We start from the raw sequence: 24,294 nt of genomic DNA, 5'->3' as shown, positions 1-24,294 counted from the left end.
CTGTTTGTTTAGGAATATGACTGTTATTCATTTTGAACTGACCAAATACACATTAAGTACCTGTACCATGCAGTATGAAAGGCTTTGAATTCTTTCATTGTGAACTACTGTGAAGAGACAGTGTGTAATGATTGCACAGGAGTGATAAAGGTTTTTGTTTCTGTCGTTTAACTTGCTAAAATTCATTAAAATGGGATAGGTTGAAATATTTATTAAAGTAAAAAAAGTAATTTTAACTCCTTTCAACTTTATTGCAGCCCAGTAATCTCTTTACAGTCACATGTGGAGCTTTGCAGTTATTCACTTTTCTACATTATAATGAATTTAAGATCTACCAACAATGAACTATCACTTTCTTGAAGAAGAGCTCAACAATAGAAATTAATCTGCAAAATTGCAACACAACTCATATTCTGCTTGAATATTTTTAAGCTGATTTTCTCAAGATGTGCATTTTGAATGTTGAAAAATTAAATGCAGATAACAGATTTTGTTTATATCAAAGTATCTACTACACTATACTAAAGACTTTATACTCTTGAAAGGTTATTAAAAGATAAAGAGTACTAATATTAATGATAAAGATAATTTTCCAACAGTAACATTTATAACAATGACAATATAATTCTGAGACTTTCTTGTCAGACTGGAATCAGATGTGGATACTGTAATACTAGAAGACACTGACTCAGACTATCAGCCAAGAATAAAGTTGGAAATATTAGTTTGGATGTGTTTAGGGAACACTATGCTGCACCACAGAGCTACTATGCAAGTGCATCTGAAACAAGTGCTTAGACCAGAAGTATGTAAGGATGGTGGTAACAGATACATAAGCATAAAATATGTTTCAAAAATAGTTTCTAATACTCTGACTCTAATTTATCTGTGTAACATCACAATACCTTATATTGTTAAACTTCTCGAGATCCATTTTTATACAATGTACAGAAGAACATTTCATATACACAACTGGCCAATACTTTCTCTTATAATGGCACAGTGCATAAATTTTATACATCAGACTATTTACATTTTTACAGCCTTGTAATGTTATTGACAAATATTACACATTCCAAAATTATTAAAAATAGTCTGTTTACACAATATTACAGCTTACAATGTTATAACTGAAACAGTAAAAAAACTTAAGTGACTATGTAACTGTCAGTCACATCATTATACAGGAAACAATCAAGAGAGGAACATTCTACTTGACACAGCTCAATACACATACACCAGTGTCAAAATAACAACACATTTTTGCCTGAAATTTTAAAAAATTATTGGAATAAACCAGAAAGCAAATAATTATGGAAGGAGAAAAGTAAAGAATTTAATAACAAGGCCTACTTAGGGTAGGCATTTTGGCACGATGAATTCACAAGGAAGACATATGTTGAAGTATTAATTTATTAGTATAAAAATAAACCATTTAGAGAATACTTTAGCAGTGATATAGCTGGTTTTCTCATTTTCAAATGGAAAATAAAGTCATGTTAAAGTATTTACACAGTAATGGAAATAAACATTATTTTACAAGAGAAAATTCCGTCTACTATTCTTGGCACTGCTCTTTCCCACATTTAGATGCTATAATGTTGCCTCTGTCTTATTACACTGGGAATTCTTAAGACCTCTCGAACATATCCAGTGTAAATACCTCCAATATGAAGATTATATTAAAAAGACATGAATAAAAATAATTTTATTTTACAACAAGCATAGTAAAACCTATTAACATGGAAGTTGTCTACATTATACTATAAAAAACTATTATTGATGACACACACATTTTAGCCGCAGCTACAGCAGCCTTCATAGGTGTACATAATTTAGTACTGTATACAGACAACTTTCATGTTAGCCGACTGTAGCCAGAGAAGCCTACGCAGTTATACAATAAAATCTTTTCAAACATGACTCAATTGAATGACTGGTAGGTTTTTGATGGAGGTTAAAAATTTGACCTCTCTTAAGTAAGGGTGTGTCTGATCTGATTAAAAATTTACTATGAATAATATTGCACTTTTAACAGGTTTAAAATAATATCTTTCATTGTGCATTCAAAATACATATTGCAAAAATATAAGTGACACTTTACATAGAAATTAGCATCACTGTCTATAGAACATGCTAGATTAGAACATAATGAACGCCAAAGGAAGAAACTGTTTTCCTACTAAAGATAATGATTTTGCTTTAGTTTCCTTCTTAAATATTTATTGTATTTGTAGCATTTGCTTGTCTTTTTCTTATTCCCACAATTGTCTAATAAACTGCATTGCACACCCCTAAAATCAATGGATTGTTAAAATAAGTCATGGTAAGACAGCAACAGATTGTTTCTGATTCATATCCACATTATGCTTACAACACACAATTTTGTTATATTTTAGTAATGAACTGCATAATCAGTTTTATTGAATATGTAACTATGATACCCATCAAACAGAAACATGGACCACATATTTGATAACTGCCAATTATGTCACTTTTGGAATGAAAATTTATGATGAAAGCAACAAACACATTGTACCACGGTCAAAAGCAAGCTATCAGTTACTAAGGAGGCATACTAGGGGTGGGCAATTTAGGAAAATGAGATAGGAAAACAGTTTTCTTGGAAACACATAACATACCTCCTAAGTTGCCAAATAATTATTGTTACTGTACTTTTCGCTCGTGAGTGAGCGCAAAATATAATATTCAGGCCTACAACCAATATCGTGTCTACAGCATGCTTAAGCAACATCAAGTTGTTACCATGTCTCAGATACACAAATTATAAGCAGGAAATCACAACACAAGGATATGGCATCTGTATTTTTCCTTCGGTCTCCAACACTTCTAACACCTACAACATAAAATATTTCTCTTAACCCTCAAACAATCCATTATGTACAACAAACTCTGCTTCCTCATAGGTTCAGTCTCATGTTTCATAATATAAAGTATATCACAACAATGTTCACAAATATTAACAAAACAACCTTTTTTCACACCCACAACAGTCAGTTATGTCTCAGTCCACTGCAGGCAATTGCACATAGAGTACAAGAACCAGTTTTTATCACAGTCCTATAGTTTTCTGGAACTAACACATTTCCACACATAACACAAGAATGCTCGCATCATGGGCTTGTTGTAACAAAATCAGTTTTTCTTCTGTCCAGCACACACATGTATAGTCCACAAGCACCAAACTGCTTATCATCTGCTTATTTCATTACTTGAGAAATGTCATGTTTGAAGTACTGCTGCAGTTTGGTCCACAATTTAAAAGGTATAAATTAAAACCCATTCCTGCACTCAAGCCAGGAACACACATGAGAATGTAGATGGTGTTGTGATATATAGATAGGTGAAAGTATTTGCGAGGAAATTTGCTACTGGCACTGATAACACTTCTGTTTCTTGCATATGTATTACCTCCACTAGTAAACACTATTCATAAAACCAAAGTTAATAATCATCACTCACAGTACAGAATAAATTCAAGTGTTTTTTTATATATGGATTCCCTCTTTGCCTGTAGTAAATTTCTATGGAGTAACTTATCCAGTTGGTTCCTCTGTTTCAAATTGAATACCTATGCACCTGTGGAAATTCATGTAACTGTCTTGTGGTACTCACTGTTACCAACATAGCTGAATTGTCTCACCCCAGATGACTCCATTATGTGCTTATCTATTCTGAATCCAGTGTTGTTTCCAGTAGTATCAGGTAATGTGTCAGTGAACAGTACAGTAGTGTTTCCATGTATTCTCGAATTTCTGAGTGTATGAAATGGTCAGTGGTGTAATAATTATATAATATCCCCTCATCTTGCAAAGCAAAATCATGTACTCTATGTTTTCATTAACTGTTCCTGCACATCTTGTAGAGTTCAAACCTGTAAGTCAGGAGGCTGATGACCACAGTTTAATGGCCTCTTGAAACCCTTTTACCTTATTTTACTAAAATCACATTCCACATTACATTCATCTGCCCTTCTTTGTAGGTGTTCTTGACTGTAGTAAGTCACAAAGCAAATTAGAGCAACAAACTGAATGAATTACTCTCTAACAAGTCAGAAAAGCATTCACTGCCTCAAAACAGCAGACGATCACAGTCACTTTCGAAGCAGAGATTGGATTCATGCTATAGAATGTCAAATCTTTTGCCAAGTGTGCTGCAACTTCATTTAGGACTGAGGAATCTATACCCCGTTTCTGAAGAGGAGTGTGATGAAGGAGGAACTTTGCATGTACGTGATGTCTGAATGGAGCTAGCAAATATCTATTGAGGTTAAAATATCTCTTTGAAGTTGTTACTTCCAACGGTAACATGGAGCAATTCTAAGATGCAGGAACTAATGAGGACTCATCTAGAGATAAAATGGACAGGACCTATTGACTTAGTTGCAGGCTTCAGTAGTTGGTTCCAGAGACTGACAGTCCAGAAGAAACAAGCAAGAGAGATTACAGCCCACTTGGAGCTTATTGGAGCAGCAGCTACACTAGTTTATTACCAACTACCTGGTCTGGACAGAGCTATCTGCTGGGCCTAATGGGACTAGCTAGGAAGGACACATGCTTGGTACAGACACAGCTCGCTGGAGAGAATGCTGTACTAGCCCCAAAGTAATTAACTGTAGTGTATACAGTGGCAATCCATATAGACATAGCTTGAGACAATAGATAACTATGAGGATGCCATAGGAGCCAGGAATACAGTCTTATCTTCAGCACATGGCCAGTTATCCCAGGATGCATGGGTCATGCACCTGAAATTAGCTCCAGCGGCTGGAATGCTGGTCCACTTCGATTTAGCAACAGATAGCGGAGAACTGGTTCAGCTGGACACATCTGAACATGATGCAGTGCAGGAACAACCTGAGCTAGAGGATGCAGTGTGTGGAGGCTGCCTCATGAGCTGTCAACCTGGCCCAGTCTTTAGCAAGTATGCTGTGCCAGTCTTAACACAGATGATGCAGTGCCATTCCAGGTGGATTTAGCTGGAGAGGATGCGGTGCTGGTCCAGTTGAAGCTAGCTGGAGAGGATGCAGTGTGCTGAGGCTGCCCCGCGTGCTGTCAGCTCAGCCCAATCTTCGAGGCGTGGTGCACAGACCAGTGCCAGTTCGCCCAGTTTCCGCCGGGCCATGACGACAAATTCGCCAACACCACGGCGCGCGCCACAGTGTGCTGGCATCTGCACTGTCACCTCAGACTCATCGGAGCTATCCATGTCGACACTGTTGTCTACTGTCGAATGGCGCAGCCGCTTTGTCAGCTTGACGTGCAGCCGCGAGACCTCTGCTTCCTCATCCAGCTCCACGCCCTTGATGATGCCACGTGCCACTGAAACAGTAAAGTCTTGTCAAGCAATTGCCAACTGTATTTTGATCCAGAGCAAAGGATGTCAAGGCAGTAGTGAGTTGGGTTATGGCATGGCAAATGTGACGTGGAGTTCGAATACTTGGTGTAAAAGGAAGACCACACTTATGGATGCACTCCTGATCATTCCTAAGCTAGGTTTATAGATTAGCAAAAAATGGTTCAAATGACTCTGAGCACTATGGGACTTAACATCTATGGTCACCAGTCCCCTAGAACTTAGAACTACTTAAACCTAACTAACCTAAGGACAACACACAACACCCAGTCATCACGAGGCAGAGAAAATTCCTGACCCCGCCGGGAATATAGATTAGCAGATGGTTTGATGGGGGGAGGGCGGGAGTGGTACATGTGGCTTCAAAGATCTGATGTAGAAAATGTCCATTTGATAAGATACAGGGTTCTTAGAAAGTTGGAGGTAAGAAATGTAAATTTACAGTGAAGGCTTTATTGCCTCTTTCTGAGGGTTGAAAAATTAAGTCCATGAAGCCTTCACAATAGCTTACACATGTTATTCAGAATAAATGTGTTTGGTGCTGGATAAGCTGATGAATCAGTTCTCTCAAAGGCAGTTCTTTGAGTACTTACAAAATATACTCGTTGGCAGGCAACTGGCAGTACCTTGACAGGCTATGGAGGAAGTAGAGAGATCAGAAGGGAGGACTATAGGTCAGACTCCAGAGGTATTATGTTTGGGAACTTCTAAAGTGTCTTCAGGTGTAACTGATGATTTTGCACATTTTGTTGATCAATTTTATATTTTTGTATTGTCTACGATTTTTATTTGGTACTGATATCCTTGTGTGGTTGGTTTTCCATGTGGATATGAATTTAGTGCAATTCCATCTCACTCAGGAATGACACATGTAATCTAAATTTTTTTCTGTAGGGTCATCTGAAGTACAAAGTCTTTTCACGGCGTCTACCGAATACCGACGAGTTAAAAGGTGCAATCTGGGAAAAAAATACAGACCACACCTCACCTCAATAAAAGTTTCAGAACGTAATCAGGAGCTTTCACGGACGTCTTCAACAACCCATAGCCCATGATGGAAGTCATTTGTGTGATGTACTTTTTAAGAGATGAACTTTTGTCTTGCTTTTCTTTAATGGCAACGTGTGTAGGTGGGTCATCAGTAAGTTATATTGGTGTATATGTACGATAAAGCTCACAATAACCTAATTAAAATGTACTACAGTACTTCCTGTGGGCCAGCCTGCACTCCAGGAGTGTGACTATGAGGACAGTTTTCAATTTGAAAAACCAGAAGAATATCTCGCAGTAAAAACATCCACTCACGGATTTGCAGAAAGGTTTGCAATTCTGCATCTAAAAAAACTGGCGTGCCATTCGCCAAAAGACAAACTGTGGCCAGTCAACAGTCTCTGTCGACTATTACATATTTTCGAATTAACGTTTTCAAACCTACTTTTAACTTTTTCAGGAAATGGGTGGTTGCTAACAGACAGAGCTCGATAACCTCATCCTAGAGTACAGTATGTATCTGCCTGTTGTGAGTGTGGGTACAGCTGAAACATATTTCTGCAACTGCAATGTTACACTATGGAAACTCTTGGCTGTGACAACTTACCAAAGTCGCTGGTGCAGAACGCAGTAGTCATTTCGTCTGGGGTACAGGGCCGGCACTCTGGAAAAACAAAAACAAAAGATATAATAACAGCCTGTGTTAGCCAACTAAATGAAGGGCTTATTTCAATAGTGGTACGAGTCCATTTTTGTTCATTCTGAGATACAGAGTCCTAAAGTTAAAGGAGCGCAGTTGAGATCCCAGAAATATTCATGTATATTTCTGGTATCTGAACTGCAGATTTTTCAGCGCTCATTTAACTTTATGACTCTGTATCTCAGAACGAACAAAAATGGACTTGTACCACTACTGAAATAAGCCCTTCAAATGTTAAGCAATATAAGAATGAGGGAAGGTGCACCAAAAAATCGAGCTTGTAGTGGGAGTCCGCAGAAATTGGTCGATTTGTCAGAAGAAAGGAAACTTGAAGTACATTATCTGATCAAAGGTATCCAGACACCTGTTCGTGGACATTAATACGGGTGTGATCACCATTCCTCTTTATGCCAACCTGAACTCTACCGGGGACTTTTCAGTTCGGTTTCTGACTGTCTCTGGAGGAATGGCAGCCCATTCCTTCTCAAGAGCCGAAACCAGGAAAGGCAGGGCGTTGGACGCTGAGGTCTGGAGCGAAGTCAACGTTCTGACTCTTCCCAAATGTCTTCCATTGGGTTAAGGTCGGAACTCTGGACAAGCCAACCCATTCCAGGGAAGTTACTGTTGACAAACCGTTGCTTCACAGATGCTGCTTCATGACAGGATGCATTGCCATGCTGATACAATCAAGCATCGTCTCCGAACAGTCCCTCTACTGTACTCAGTAAAATTTTAATATCCTTCCGCATTTAGCGTTTACTGAAGTGGACTAAGGAGTCTACACCCTACACTCGAAAAACATCGCCATAGCGTACACAAGCTCTTCCACACTCCACGTAATGGGAGGTATCGTAATCCAGGCATTTGCCGACCCCAAACCATTCCATCGGATTGCCGCAGGGTGTAGCGTGGTTCATCACTCCAAATCATTCGTTTCGAGTCATCTACTGTCCAGTGGCGTCGCTCTTTACCTCACCTCAAGCACTGGCTATAGAAATGTGTGGTTTAGGAGAATATTCTCGACCATTGTATCCCATCCAGCTCCCTACGCATGATCATTGTAGTAGCACTTTGGAACTCACGCACGATTCCTCTGGCTGATTTCAAGCCATTACCTTCAACCACCCCCACAATGCCCGACGGTCAGTGCCGATCAGCACAGAAGGTCTGCCTGGTGTTGATTTAGCTGCTCCTTTTCTCTCCCCTTTCCACTTCACAATCACATCAACAATCAACTCGGACAGCTTTAGAAACGTTGAAATGTCTACTTTTGGGAAGCTAGTTTTACATTTCTAAACATTTAAGCAAGTTGCCAATACTTTAACTACTTGGAAATCTCATCAAAATCGGACTGAATACTTGTGCAGTTTCTGTCAGACAGTACTTCATTATAGGCAACAGTATCGTCTGTGAAAAGTCTGAGGTTACAATTAATACTTTCTGCAAGGTCGTTAACATCCAGCACGAACAGCTAGGGTTCTAACACACTTTCCTGGGGTACACCCGAAGTTACTTCTGCACCCGAAGTTACTTCTGCACCTGTCGCTGATTCTCCATCCGAGATAACTTACTGCCTATGAGTGTAGCGGACACTGAGCTCTTTACAGTTGAACCGGAAATTCGCCTTTAGAGGGTAATTCCGTTTTCGACTGGATACCCGAGCACGACTCGCGTACACAGATCAACTTCCGCCGCTTCTACAGGAATTTACTCTCCACAGGCGCGAGGGATATTCATTGAGGGCTAGAGACAAGGGAGGCACGTCGTATTGCGGGACACAGTGCTGCTAGTCAGTGTGTTTGGGTACACGGCATGGGCGGCGGCGGCGGCAGGCGTCCTGTCCTGGGTAAACAGTTTACGCAGAGCGCGCTGAGTGAACGCCGTGGGAAGCGAGGCAGAGTTGGGCACAGCCGTACCTACCGTATGTATGCCTGTTTGTCGCCTGTGCACCAAGTCGCGTTTTTGCCCTCTCCACAGCCACGGGCGCCCGCACTGCTGCCAGGGCCACGCACCCGCTAGCACAGGCTTCGGGCGCGAAGCACAGCAAATTAAGCGCGAGAATGGCGTACGAGTCTGCAGACCTACAAAATGCAGTTTATCCCGACCGACGCAGCCATTGCCACGACGGAGCGAAACGACCTTTCTTCCCCCTTATACACTGAAAATCCTAAGTAACTGGTACACCTGCCTAATATCGAGTAGGCACCCCGCGATGCACGCAGAAGTGCCGCAACACGACGTGGTATGGACTCGACTAATGTCTGAAGTAGTGCTGGATGGAATGGACACCATGAATTCTCCAGGGCTGTCCATAAATCCGAGAGCAGTACGAGGAGGTGAAGATTTCTTATGAAGAGCACGTTGCAAGGCATCCCAGATACGCTCAATAATGTTCATGCGTGGGGAGTTTGGTGGCCAGCGGAAGTGTTTATACCCAGAATAGAGTTTCTGGAGCCACTCTGTAGCAATTGTGGACGTTTGTGGTGTCTCATTGTCCTGCTGGAATTGCCCAAGTCCGCCGGAATGCACAATGGACTTGAATGGATGCAGGTGATCGAACAGGATGCTTATGTACCTGTAAACTGTCAGAGTGGTCTCTACATGTATCAGGTGTCCCATATCACTCCAACTGCACACGCCCCACACCATTACAGAGTCTCCACCAGCTTTAATAGTCCTCTGCTGACATGCAGCGTCCATTGATTCATGACGTTGTCTCCATACCCGAACAAATCCATCTGCTCGATACAATTTGAAACGAGACTCGTCCAACCAGACATGTTTCCAGTCATCAACACTCCAATGTCGGTGCTGACGGGCCAAGGCTTTATGTCGTGCAGTCATTAAGGGAACACAAGTGAGCCTTCGGCTCCGAAAACACATATCGATGATGTTTCGTCGAACGGTTCCCACACTGACACTTGTTGACCACCCAGCATCGAAATCTGCGGAAATTTGCGGAAGTGTTGCACTTCTGTCACGTTGAACTGTTTTCTTCAGTCGTCGTTGATCCCGTTCTTGCAGGATGTTTTTCCGGCCCCTGCGATGTCTGAGATTTGATGTTTCACCGGATTCTTGATATTCGCGGTAATACCCTAGAAGCAGTCGTACGGGAAAATCCTCACTTCATCGCTACCTCTGAGATGCTGTGTCCCACCGCGCGTGCGCCTACCGTAACACCACGTTCAAATTCGCTTGAATCTTGGTACATGACATTGTGGCAGCAGTAACCGCTCTAACAACTGCGCCAGACACTTGTTGTCTTATACAGGCGTTGCCGACCGCAGCGCCGTATTCTGCCTTTTTGCATGTCTCTGTATTTAAATAATCATGCCTATACCAGTTTCTTTGGCGTTTTATTGCATATTAGTCCAGAGCCGTGATGAATTTGTGAAATGAAGCAATTTTTTCTGCTAGGCTGTTTCTTCTTCTTCTTCCTGCGTGTATTAGGCGTTTGCCTTTGATGTGCTTTCAGTTGAAATTATTTGCCTTTCCACCTCCTCCTCGGTCTTCCAAACAATATTCTGACCAATGGGTAATAATTCATTAAATTTGGTATTCTGTCGTCTTCCGTACTTGTTCCTGTACTCCTTATTCTGTCCATTTAAGTTTTTTTACTCCTGTATGCTGACGAGTTTTGCATTTGCTATTACTCCTAAACTGTCGTCGTTGCTGCACGCCGGCCGCTGTGGCCGAACGGTTCTAGGCGCTTCAGTCCGAAACCGCGCTGCTGCTACGGTCGCAGGTTCGAATCCTGCCCCGGGCATGGATGTGTGTGCTGTCCTTAGTTAGGTTTAAGTAGTTCTAAGTCTAGGGGACTGAGGACCTCCGATGTTAAGTCCCATAGTACTTAGAGCCATTTGAACCTTTTTTTTTTTTTGTTGCTGAATGCCGACTGCAGGGTGTCATACGAATGGCGCAGTCCTGGGTTCTCGCCCATGGCTTCCGGTTTTCAGCTGACAAAACGTTAAGTCGCGCACTCCTGTCGACGTCATACTGTCCACCCACAGCCAGATCTCTACCTTGACGACCAATTGCTCAATGTTGTGTCGTTTTATCCCTTTTTGGGACGGCTCTTCGATGACCAGTTGACGTGGCTATCTCACTTAGCCAACTTAAGTGAACATGCTGATCACACATTCGTTTACGTCTGCCGCTAGTTTACTCTCTCGACTCGTCGTTCTCTTTCCTGAGATTTTATCAACTTACCGGCTTTTGCCGGTTTCCTTGTAGTAATGAAGGGTGTGGACGCACCGGTCGGTTGCAAGGGGTGCGCCTCCCGTCGTATGACGTGGCACAGGGTCCTCCATTTGCATTCTGGGCGGGCCAACTCTCCCACCTTCACCCTTTTATCCCTCTCCCACGTCTATCCGCTTCTGTATCTCGGTTTTCTTGATTCTCTGGTACAATCATGTTAATTGGGGTTTGCCTTTTGTATCCTTCCTCTCTGGGGACTATTCCCGGCTTGACAGACAAAGGACTGAGGGACCGAAGACCTCTTAGTTTGCTCCCTTTACCGCAACAATCCATCCATCTTCTCCGATGTCAGCGTTCATCCTACTGTCGGACAGTGTGCACCCAGTTACTTTTCTTAGGTATTTGATCTCCGTCATTTATAATCTTTCCTCACTTCATTTTGTTACAGCCCACGACTCACTCCCATATGTTAAAACCGCCATCGTTTCGAAGAACCTGATTACGCTTTCCTTTCTTACTTAAGTTCTGAAAGTTCTTTAAATTGTTCCAGTCCATCAAATCTTTCTAATTTATCTTCTATGTCCATTTCTGTTAGGAATGCGATATTAAATGCTAACAAGGGGAGGCCGCCAATTGTGAAATTCAGATTCGATTCATACTGCGCATAATAAAAGCTCATGGCCAGAGGTGTAATGTCGCAAAGCACCAAGATGCACTTCTCAGCCGTTGTCGAGAAAATAGACAGTTAAAAGTAACCGTTGCGGTGAAATACTCCCTACGATTATTAATCTTCTTCAGCGTCGTGGCGCAGCGGTAAGCGCTCGGGCTCGTAACCCGAAGGTGACCGGATCGAATCTCGCGCCATGCAACTTTTTATTATTAGTTTTTTGTAATATATATATAAACTATTAATGAATTGCTTATGCATCTTGATGAAGGCGGATCGCTCTCCAATTGTACCGCTTCCATTTTTCCGTTTGTTTAACAGGGTGTACCAAAGCTCTCACGTCCGCACTGATATATATATATATATATATATATATATAATTCTCGGTAATCAGTTGCAACAATTATGCATATAATAAGTTGTTGAAAGTCGTTTGTCGTGGAAAAACTGGCGACTTCGAACATCATTATGTTTTCCGCAAACAAAGTTGTATTTCACAAATGTTATTAATTGTCTTCATAATGTAAACCACGTATAGTTAACGGAAGACGTAGAAACGATATTCCGAAACGAATACGTATAGCGTAAGTCAAACGTTCGAATTAGAATAGAGACCCCACGAACACAAATTTGCTGCGGCAGGTATGAAATATAAACTCCGTTACTCGCTCGTTACACTTGAACAGATGTTGAATGGGCCGAAACGAGCCGCCGCATAACAGCGTAGTTCCCTGCTAACTTCGAAAGAACGTAGATGCGGTCCCTAGCGCAACTTATAACATCGTCGAAAATCAGTGCGGACGTGAGAGCTTTGGTACACCCTGTTAAACAAACGGAAAAATGGAGGCGGTACAATTGGAGAGCGATCCGCCTTCACCAACGTGCATAAGCAATTCATTAATGTTTGAATTACAAAAAAGTAATAATTAAAAAAAATTGCATGGCGCGAGATTCGATCCGGCGACCTTCGGATTACGAACCCGAGCGCTTACCGCTGCGCCACGACGCTGTAGAAAATTATTAACCGTAGAGAGTATTTCATCGCAACGGTTTCTTTTAACTGTCGATTTCCTCGACAACGGCTGAGAAGTGCATCCTGGTGCTTTGCCACATTACACCTCTGGCCATGAGCTTTTATTATGCGCAGTATGAATCGAATCTGAATTTCACAATTGGCGGCCTCCCCTTGTAAGACTCAGGGGGTTTACTCCTTTGTAATCATGCGACAGATTAATTTATATGCCGTAACTGGCCCATTACGATTAGGATCAGAAGATTACCAAAACAGAGTAATGCACTTGAAGATGGGCTTGTAACCCGAAACCTACGTTGTGCAATAACATTAATAATAAATTGTGAAACAAGGCTAAAAACAGTGTTTGTTTAGTTAAAACAGAACGTAATAACATAAAAGTGCAATTACAGAGGAATTAAAGACATTAGCTGCCGACTACTTTCATGTCATGTGTGCTATAGTCAAAGTCAAGTGATTAAATAAATGTTCTTTTATCACAGTAGTGAGCTCAGACACAATTTGCTCCATTGTGCTATAGCTTTACGGCCACAGATGAGCTAGCAGAAAGAATCAGACAACTTTGTAGCTGGCTTCGAAGAAGAAATCGCGCAAAAGGTGATAGGGTTCATACGCCACGGAAACAAGCCCGTATGTTGGCTTCAGTAAGAATAAAGCTGAAACAAATGGCGGCTTTAGGGACGGAAGCCAGGTACAGCTTATGTCCAGTCGACACCACTAATTTGCCACTAAGGGACAGGTGTTTCATTTTTCAGTCCTTCTACGTCTTGTCCGCTAGTGCGAAACAATAACAAGGATAAAGAAACTAGTAACATGCTGTGCATCATATATGGAAATTAGTACGATTTGTATTACGTAGGGGTTTGAAGAAGATAATCTTTTATATGAATAAAGATAGAAACTGACGGTGGCTTTAAACTTGAGTTTAGAGACGAAAAGCTTACTTTGGCGCAGTTGTAAGCTGCCAGTTCATACGCTTGCATGTAGAGGGCTCCCTGCAGCACCTATCTAGGCTCGCTAGTTCATTACCACACTTGCGCCGAGTCGAGTTAACACACCAACAAAAGATGTTTCGCGTTTTTCGTTTCAACAGGCGAAATTTCAGCTACAACTGTGCGCCTTTGTTTCCGTCGTGAGCAGGGCACTGCAGTCCCTACAGTTTAAGGTGCGCTCGGATCTGGTATTGCATCATTGGCCTCCAAGGCCGCCTCGTTCATTTCCTTGTCCGGCCAGCTTTTCCAGAAGGCAGGCACTCCAATGACCTTGTTATTTGCCTCGGTCACGTCCTGTGTCGTGCAAGGTTGTCCAATAGAGGAACTATGAGCAAGTAGCCCGTACTTTGTATTGCTCTACACTCGCAGGACGCGTTACCTTCAGATGGAAAGGTGCCCCATTTTTGCATGTTGGTCTTGCAACCGGGGACGCCCATCCTAAGACGACTGATTGGTCTCCAAACAGGACAGAGTGCATCATTACGTAAGACTAGCTCTTCCTTTGCAACGATATCTGGAGGCAGCTTGTTCTTCTATCTGGTGACGCAGTTAGACTCGCTATTTCCTCCAGTGGTTGAGTCCTAGCGATGAAGCTCTTTCTGAATTTCGGTGGACAGACTAAAACTTGATGATCGTGCAGTACACGACTGCTCCTCAAAGACAGCGATAGCCATTCTGATATTGGGTGAACTACTCCAACAATGGAGGAGAGGTTGTCGACTGGTGTTGGCTTATTCAGACAGTCTCATTCACTATTGGTGAGAGCAGGTGCACTCCACACACGTGAGCCGTTCCCTGCAGCTAACACACACAAATGAAGAGCAGAAGTTTCCAGCTCGTGAGAACTAGCTCCTCAGATGGCGGCTGTGACTTCCTCAAAACATTGTTCTGTCACTGTCCTCCAGTATGGTGTTATGACAATGTTTCTGTGATGATGTACAGCTGTTGGAAGATGTGGAAATCGTCCGTCTTGTCATGTGACGTCCAGTTCGCGCCCGACTTCTCTATTCCGTATGTGAAATGCGCACATCTGGGTCTTATTGGGATTTGGCTTTAGATGAATGACCACATACTGAGGGCCAGGTGTATATAAATATGGAGTCAACTTTTCCCTTTATCTTAGGCGGCCACTGTTGTACCATCAGCGTAGATGAAATGCCTAAAGCGTTCTATAATGGTGCGGCTGGTTTAAAGGTTAAAAAGCACAATACCGGGCATACTGCCTTGAGGTGAGCCTTTCTTTTATATGCGTCATCTGCTCTTCTTATCCTCGACAGAGAGCTGAACTCTTCTATTCTGCAGGAGAGTCGCTATGAGGAATGTTAATCGCTAATCACTAGCAAGATGGTAAATTTTCTTCAGCAACTTATAGTGGTTAACAGTGTCGTAGGCAGGTGTTAAATAGACAAAGGCAACTCCAGTCATTTAACCCTGTTCGAAACTATGCTCACAGAGATGGCTGGTTTTCAGTATCCGACTGCAGCACGATTTTCCAGACTGAAAACCAGCTTGCTGAGAAATGAGCTTTCCTTCGATTATGCTGTTATGCCTGATCTCAAAGTGTGTGAAGTTTTGTTTGTGCGTATTTCTGTGAGACTCCCCGTGCGTGCCTCTTCACCCAGCAACTTCGGGCTAACAGCTACGTCGCATACCGATAGCTGTGAATATAACAACTTCTGATGTGCTCGGAGAAGTATGGGACGTGTTCGACTATGATCATGATGTTTGTCGAGCGGTCGCTGGAGGGCGCAGCTGAGGTTTGCGAATAGCAAGTCGGAACTACGATCGTAAACGTCATTGTACAACGAACGCCAAGGTTGTATGTTCCTGAATATAAACTCGGAAAGTTCTGTTGAAAAGAATTTTTGTAGTCCTGCGGGTTAAGTTAAAATTCACCCCAACTTTCTATTACTCATTCAAGTAGGAGATGCACAAGACGTCCTTGGGACGATCATTCGAAGCGAAAAGGTCTAGTAAAGATTGGCACTAAACTACATACCTGAAGAGTTAGGACCGTTTCTTCGTCTTCGATGAAGAACTCTTAGCTCTTTTAGGTACGCGTTTTAAAGTCCATATTTACTGTACTTTCTCGTTTCGAATGATCGTTCTTGTCATATCCCCGAATACTGACCATTCCTTCTGGGATACTCCGTAGTTGCGGAATCAGATAAATGTTCTGAAACACTTTGTACAGGGCCGCAGCCAAGGATATGTACAAGCCTTTAGAAAAAAGCAGGATTTTGTACATTTCTTTACGCACGTGGAGGAGTGAAGAAGCTAGCTAAATGGCCAGCACGGTAGAGGAGCTGCTGATGCCGCGTGGAGCTCGGTTCCCACAGTCGGCAGGAGTTGCACGGTCCGGCCTAGCGGCTGGACAACTTTTCCGAGCACGTCTGCCCGTCTGTATTCCCAGCACTCGTCTCCCGTCCAGCTAAGTCCCGCCTACCCCGAGTGCCGATCTACCAGGAGTACAGAAAGATACGGCGCAAGAACTGGGCTCGCCAGGAATAGCGACCGGCTGCTTTTACACAATACGGGGAACTACCGCAATGGTGCGAACCGCCTCTTTTTTTTACGTGGTCTACTGTCTTACATCTGCAAGACAGTTCCTTCCGTCCTCCCTATTCGCAATATGACTTGCGTATATAAAGTTCACGTGCCCTCAATATCATTGAAGTAGTATATCACACACAGCCAACAATGAAGTCTATTAGTAACGTGTGATGATTAATATGCGCTGTAGGAGTAGTGGAACATTTTTCTGAAAGCAGGTTGGTTTCATTCAGAATTGCAATACACCATATTAATCTCCACTCTTGACTACCAAACGCTATTTTTCAACATGATCTCCGTTCAATGCCACTGCTTTACACCAACATAATGCACGGTTCCACTCTGCTGGTCGACATCGGAGCAAACGTCTTCGCAACGTCCACGTACTGCTTCTGGCGGAGCGCATCCTTCATTGGGCCAAACGGATGGAACTTGGAAGGTGCGAGGTCTTCGTCATAAGGTGGATCAAGAAGATCAGTCAAATGAAGTTTTGAGTTCCTCTCGGGCGAGCAGAGAGCTCTTTTTTTTGTTTTTTTTTTTTTTTTTTTGCGACGAACTAACTGACGCCGTTTCTTCAGCTTTCTGAAGGTAGCACAATCTGAGTTGATCTATGAAGGGTTATTCTGTTTGACGTCTTCCCTCATGGTGCAGTGTCCCAGAAAACCGTCGCCATGACTTTACCGCCTGAGGGTGCACTTTTAACGTTTTGTTGAGAGTGAAGGTGGTGTGACGCAACCCCACTGATTACTGTCGGTTCGAACTGATAAACAGGTATTTCATCGCCTGTGAGGATTTCATAGTGAACCTCGTGTCTTGTAACGCACATGCAATTCTGCACAGATGGTCCTTCGTTGCTCCGTCTTCTGCTTGGCAGCGAGGAACTCAGCGGACGCACACCGTTCAATACCTCAGCTGGTGGACGAGTCCGTCAGCAGTGGCACCAGAAGCAGCGAGGTGTTTGTCATTAGCTCGAATGAGAGTGTCTGCACTTCCCAGCGCGGCAGTAGCCACGGGTGTGCGCGGTCGGCCGGCACGCCGGACATCGGACGGGTTGTTCGACCTTGTTGCGATGCTAACAGGCGCTACGCCAAAGATTCACTGTGCTTTTATTTCACCGCCAGGTCCCCGTCGACATTCTAGAATGGTCTGTTAATTCCTATAATACTCTGGTTTTCCGCCAAAAAGAAACTCAATGAACGCTCTCTGCAGGGAACGCAGCTCCGTTATAGACGCCATTCTGAAGGCTACGTATAGTGCTGCCACCTATCGGAACTTTATGAAACTATCGGGTCTCTAGCGGGAATATTCCACGATGCCTCACAAAAAGTACCACATTGTTTTCAATCTAAATTGGCAGAAAAAATGTGTTGCGTTATTTTTTGATTGCCCCTCGACTTCTGTGACTTTTTATTCATTTATTTACTTATTTATTTATTTTCTGCTACCATTTACAAATGGTCTGCCATCTAGTTACTAAGAAAGGCCTTATTTTCACATATACGAAATGTGAAACTTATTTGATGTTTCTTGTTGGTAATCAGGATAAATAATACCGAAGCTTTAAATACACATAGACTTGAATGTAATTAGGAAATGAAAATCTTAATATTACCGGTTTATGAACAAAAGATGGAAATTTACAAAAATGGAAAGGGGTTATGACGTATAATCACTTTATGATGTTTAACAAATTCGGAAAAAAATGTGAAATAACATAAATCTCGCATTTAAGAAGGTAAAATAACAGATAACAGGAAAATCTGTAGATTTGTATTACAGATCCCACCATCTAGGTATCTCGTGTGTGATGGCTCGGCAAATCATGAAGCCTATCAGATTCGAGGTATAGTAAAAATATCTTTATACTCATTGGTTGAATTTGTGTGCACAGGCATATTACCCTTATATTACATTTGTTATCGATCGTACGTACTTTACAGAAGGGCATAACTGGTAAATTATTTGTACATCTTCGACTTCCTTATTTCTAGATATGCGCACGATGTTTGTGTTGTCTGTGATTTAAAACCTTATCTAAGTTTAATAACCAATTACACAATTTTCATTGCAGGTATTATTTCAACCAAGCCTAATAACAATTACATTGTTTAAATTACACTTATTATTCAAGATGTTTCAACGTATATTAAAATGATAGTTGATCCATTTCTGTGTTCCTCGATTTAGTCGTACCTTATATCTAGATCTGGATGTTAATCGCCCTGTTTGTATCTATTCCAGGATATGAGTGTATTTCTGTGTTTGTGCCTGTCTTTCCACGTAACCTGTTCACGTTGTTGTATGTTTGCGCTTATTTGTATACGCCTTTGTTTTTGTTTGTATAACTTGTGTAACGTACGTGACATTATCGATTACGTCATTCAATATGCTCCGACGCTGACAAGAAAGAAAGGCCATGGAGCGTATGTCACAGCATGTGACACCGCAGGTCTTGCGAATGATAGCAGCACTCTCCGGCGAGGAGCAAGTAACTGTATCAGACGCATTTGATAACTCTTGACTGCGTGCTTAAATGCATGTAACTTCTTGAATGCACACAACAAAATTAAGACCTTCAGTGGCTACCTTTTTAATTAAATATTGATTTCTCGTGGGTTGTGCAGGAGCCGAGATTTCGCGAAGTGTGGCGGAGAAGCCAACTAATTTGATCTCACAAGTCCGTTGCAGGGCCCGTACATCTCATTGGCTCCGGTATGCTCCAATCGCCCAGCTGTCGTAGAATTTGTCCTGTGTGGTCGTACTCATTTCGGGGTCGCACGTGCGTGTGTGTGTGTGTGTGTGTGTCACGGTGTAGAGTAAAATATTCAGGAGTTCCTAGTTGTCCGCAAGTGCACATGGTTGTTCGGCTGAGGTGTTCTGGGTATGGACCACGGATCGTGAGAAATGTACCATACCAAGTGCGGGATCTACACTACTGGTCATTAAAATTGCTACACCACGAAGGTGACGTGCTATAGACGCGAAATTTAACCGACAGGAAGAAGATGCTGTGATACGTAAATGATTAGCTTTTCAGAGCATTCACACAAGGTTGGCGCCGGTGGCGACACCTAGAACCAGCTGCCATGAGGAAAGATTCCAACAGATTTCCATACAATAACAGCAGTTGACCGGCGTTGCCTGGTCAAACGTTGTGATGCCTCGTGTAAGGAGGAGAAATGCGTACCATCACGTTTCCGACTTTGATAAAGGTCGGATTGTAACCTATCGCGACTGCGGTTTATCGTATGGCGACATTGCTGCTCGCGATGGTCTAGATCCAATGACTGTTAGCAGAATATGGAATCGGTGGGTTCAGGAGGGTAATACGGAACGCCGTGCTGGATCCCAACGGCCTCGTATCACTAGCAGTCGAGATGACAGACATCTTATCCGCATGGCTGTAACGGATCGTGCAGCCACGTCTCGATCCCTGAGTGAACAGATGGGGACGTTTGCAACACAACAATCGTCTGCACGAACAGTTCGACGACGTTTGGAGCACCATGTACTATCAGCTCGGAGACCACGGCTGCGGTTACTCTTGACTCTGCATCTCAGAGAGGAGCGCCTGCGATGGTGCGGGAATGGGAAAACGTCATTTTTTCCGATGAATCCAGGTTCTGCTTACAGCACCATGATGCTCGCATCCGAGTTTGGCGACATCGCGGTGAACGCACATTGGAATTGTGTATTCGTCATCGGTATACTGGCATATCACCCGGCGTGATGGTATGGGGTGCCATTGGTTACACGTGTCTGTCACCTCTTGTTCGCATTGACCCCACTTTGAACAGTGGATGTTACATTTCAGATGTGTTACGACCCGTGGCTCTACCCTTAATTCGATCCCTGCATTTCAGCAGGATAATGCACGGCCGCATGTTGCAGGTCCTGTACGAGCCTTTCTGGATACAGAAAATGTTCGACTGCTGCCCTGGGCAGCACATTCTCCAGATCACTCACCAACTGAAAACGTCTGGTGAATGGGGCCAACAACTGGCTCGTCACAATACGCCAGTCACTACTCTCGATGAACTGTGGTATCGTGTTGAAGCTACATGGGCAGCTGTACCTGTACACGCCATCCAAGCTGTGTTTGACTCAATGCCCAGGCGTATCAAGGCCGTTATTACGGCCAGAGGTGGTGGTTCTAGGTACTGATTTCTCAGGATCTATGCACCCAAATTGCGTGGAAATGTAATCACATGTCAGTTTTAGTATAATGTATTTGTCCAGTGAATACCCGTTTATCATCTGCATTTCTTCTTGGTGTAGCAGTAGTGTATGTTATACGTTTTTGCCTCATTGGTTGCTTCATGTGTGGGAAGTAGATGTAGATGTAGGGCGACTTTGTGACTGCCCTCTTGTTAGTGAAGAGGCGTCAGTTAGGGGAGTAGTGGCTGGGGGACTGACCTTCGAAGGGGTCGTAGGCGGCGGCGCCGCGCGGCAGCGGCTGCAGGTCGTAGACGAAGGCGGCGGCGGCGCGCGGGGGCGGCGCGCCCGGGGGCGGCGGGTCGGCCTCGACGTAGAGCGCGGCGCGGCCCCCGCGGCTGTTGAAGCAGCGCGCCGCGCGCGTCTCGCCGGGCACGAGCAGCGGCGCCAGCGAGCGCTCGCCCTCCAGGAAGACGCGCGCGCCCGCGAACTGCCGGCTCTGGTTGCGCCCATGGTCGTGGTCGCGGTCGTGGCCCGGCTGCGCCCTGATGCAGCCGCGGAACTCGCGGCCGCCGCCGAGCCGCAGCACGACGCGCAGCGCGCCCCGGGGGTAGGACCAGCGCACCGCGCCCTCGCGGCACCGCAGGTACACCGGCGTCACCAGCCGGGAGCCGCCGCTGCCCGACAGCCCGCTGTGAACGACACCGAACACAGCCCGTCACTACTCGCTCCTCAGCGAGGGTCATTGCTACCTCGTACAAGGGGACCGTACGAATTTCTCTCATCGATTACATTCGTACAGTCGGCGTGTAGTAGGACTGCTGATAAAATATCCATATACTGCTGTATCTACCGGGTTATCAAAAAGTCACTATAAATTTGAAAACTTAATAAACCACGGAATAATGTAGATAGAGAGGTAAAAATTGACACACTTGCTTGGAATGACATGGGGTTTCACTACAACCAAAAAAAAAAAAAACAAAGTTCACAAAATGTCCGACAGATGGTGTTGGACAGCTAAACGTCAGTGACTGCGCATGACAATCGTGTATAAAAGGAGCTGTAATGAGAGAGAGAGAATCAGATGCCGCAGCAGTCGCAGCATGTTGACGTTACCTGAAAAGGCGCTTTTAGTGAAGCTGTATTACCAGAATGGGGAATGTGCTAGTTCAGTGTTACGATCCTATCGCCATAGGAAGGGAATTCGAACGGGTAAAGGTCCGTTGACAAATGCAGCTGTGGCGAGAATGATTTCGAAGTTCGAAGCCACGGGTTGTTTGGACGATAGACCCCGTAGTGGCCGACCGAGCACAAGGCGTAATGCTGCTGAGACAGTTCAGGAAGAAATGGAGGCTGTAGCGGGTTCGTCTATGCACGGGGAAGTCAGCGCTCGTGCAGTCGCACGTCGCACTGGCATTCCGTACACTACTGTTTGGTTGGCACTGAGGCGTACCCTTCGATGCTATCCGTACAAAATCCATCGGCATCATGAAATGTCACCTTTCGATTTAGTGAGGCGGAGGGCATTTGCGGTGTGGGCGTTTCAAAAGATGGCGGTAGGTGACGATTGGCTGAGTAACGTGTTGTGGACCGACGAAGCTCATTTTACGCTCCGAGGGTCAACGCCCACAACTGCAGAATTTGGGCTACCGAAAATCCTAGAACTGTCGTGAATACGACATTGCACGACGAGAAAGTCACGGTATGGGTTGGATTTACCACGTCTACCGTTATCGGGCCTCTTTTCTTCCAGGAAATGCGTGATTCTGGTTTTCTAACTGCTACCGTGACGGGTGAAAGGTACGCCGATTGCATGGGGGCTTAATTAAAATAAAATGCAAATAATTTTAATTTTTTGCTTCAGTAGCTGTCTGTTCGGTTACGAAGTCTCGTAACGGTTGGCCCTGACTAGTATTATTACGCAATCGGACTGCATAGAACAACAACAAAGAATGAAATGGAAATTTTCATTAACACAATTAATTAATTAAGTCCCCAGCAACTATAAAACCTACGAAACCAAAGCACAAGTATAACTGTTCTGTGTGTGGAAGTATGACTCAACGTACGCATCTGGGACGGTTCTTCTTCAATAACAGAAGAAATTTTAAATATCATTTATACTGAATTAATTAAAGAAAATAGAAATACCATAATTACTCAAGAAAACCAGAATTACACTCTAATACAAGAACACAAGCCAGATGCTTTGTTGACTGAACCTGTAATGACGCATTATTCAGGACATTGAAATAATGAGAAAGAAAAGAAAAGTAGTTTGTTACCTTAATTTGTATTGATGAAAGGCACTCTAGACATTACAATCTCTCCACACCGACTCGCTACTATCACATCTCAACAAGAACTTTTCAGTATCACATCTCAGCAAGCACTGCCTACTAGCTCATCTCAACAAACACTACTCACTACGACATCTCAGCACTGACTACCACGAGCTCTCCCCAAGCACTGCCCACTACGAGTTCTCAATAATCACTGCCAGTGGAGGCGGCGGAACAATACTCTCTAGCGCGATCTCTGGCGCTGTGGCTCAGTGTAGCCACCTTTCACGATATGTTACAGAAATATCATCTCCAGCCTGGCTGATAAACACCTGCTGGAACGTACGATGTTTATGCACGATGGCGCTCCACCCCATATTGCTAGACGCGTGAAAGATCTCTTGCGCGCGTCGTTTGGTGATGATGGTGTGCTCAGCCGCCACTTTCGTCATGCTTGGCCTCCCAGGTTCCCAGACCTCAGTCAGTGCGATTACTGGCTTTGGGGTTACCTGAAGTCGGAAGTGTATCGTGATCGACCGACATCTCTAGGGATGCAGAAAGACAACATCCGACGCCAATGCCTCGCCATAACTCCGGACGTGCTTTACAGTGCTGTTCACAACATTATTCCTCGACTACAGCTATTGTTGAGGAATGATGGTGGACATATTGAGCATTTCCTGTAAATAACATCATCTTTGCTTTGTCTTACTTTGTTATGCTAATTATTGCTATTCTGATCAGATGAAGCGCCATCTGTCGGACATTTTGTGAACTTTTGTACTTTTTGGGTTCTAATAAAACCCCATGTCATTCTAAGCATGTGTGTCAATTTGTACCTAACTACCTACATTATTTCGTGATTTATTCAGTTTTCAAATATATACTGCCTTTTTGATCACAAGGTATATATCGATTTAACTATGTTAAATAAAATAATTATCGGCGTATATCGACAACATTTTCCCCCGGTATATCGATATCTGAATGGCAGCATTGAGTGCCAATATTTTTATTTTATATTATATTTTTCACTATTTTCGGTAAATATTTGAAATTGTATTAGAACATAATTCTAGTGTGCTATTTCTTCACATTGGCATTCTTCAAAATCAGTTGGTGAAACTGATGAACAAAAATCTAAATGGCAAGACTGGTCTTTGCGGTAAGCGGAGGCGTGTGAGGGGAAATGCTGACATAATCGGTGATGGGCGCTACCAACAGAAACTGCGACATTTAACTTCACCACGCAATTTTGACACTACACAGCTGCTAGGTCACTGGCGTTTCCAGAAATGAAGAAACTGGGAAGTCAACATTGAATTGCTCTGGACAAATCCGGTATG

At 43.6% G+C, this 24,294-nt stretch overlaps 1 protein-coding gene across 1 annotated transcript in view; it reads right to left on the bottom strand.

Annotated features, from left to right (window-relative positions):
• Window positions 1–227: 227 nt before the first annotated feature.
• The window catches only part of LOC126195555 (meteorin-like protein), a 289,187-nt gene continuing 265,120 nt past the window's right edge, over window positions 228–24,294 (bottom strand). Inside the window, exons 2-4 of the mRNA XM_049934179.1 lie at window positions 20,925–21,355; window positions 6,974–7,030; window positions 228–5,342 (exon numbers count right to left, since the gene is read on the bottom strand). Of these exons, the coding sequence (XP_049790136.1) occupies window positions 5,032–5,342; window positions 6,974–7,030; window positions 20,925–21,355 (799 nt within the window). The 3' untranslated portion in view covers window positions 228–5,031. The remainder of the gene's footprint in view (window positions 5,343–6,973; window positions 7,031–20,924; window positions 21,356–24,294) is intronic.

The sequence above is a fragment of the Schistocerca nitens genome, chromosome 7 (genome assembly GCF_023898315.1).
Source record: "Schistocerca nitens isolate TAMUIC-IGC-003100 chromosome 7, iqSchNite1.1, whole genome shotgun sequence".
Classification (NCBI taxonomy): Eukaryota; Metazoa; Arthropoda; class Insecta; order Orthoptera; family Acrididae; genus Schistocerca; species Schistocerca nitens.
Note: the sequence above shows the minus strand (reverse complement) of the source record. Positions and strands in the feature narration are given on the sequence as shown.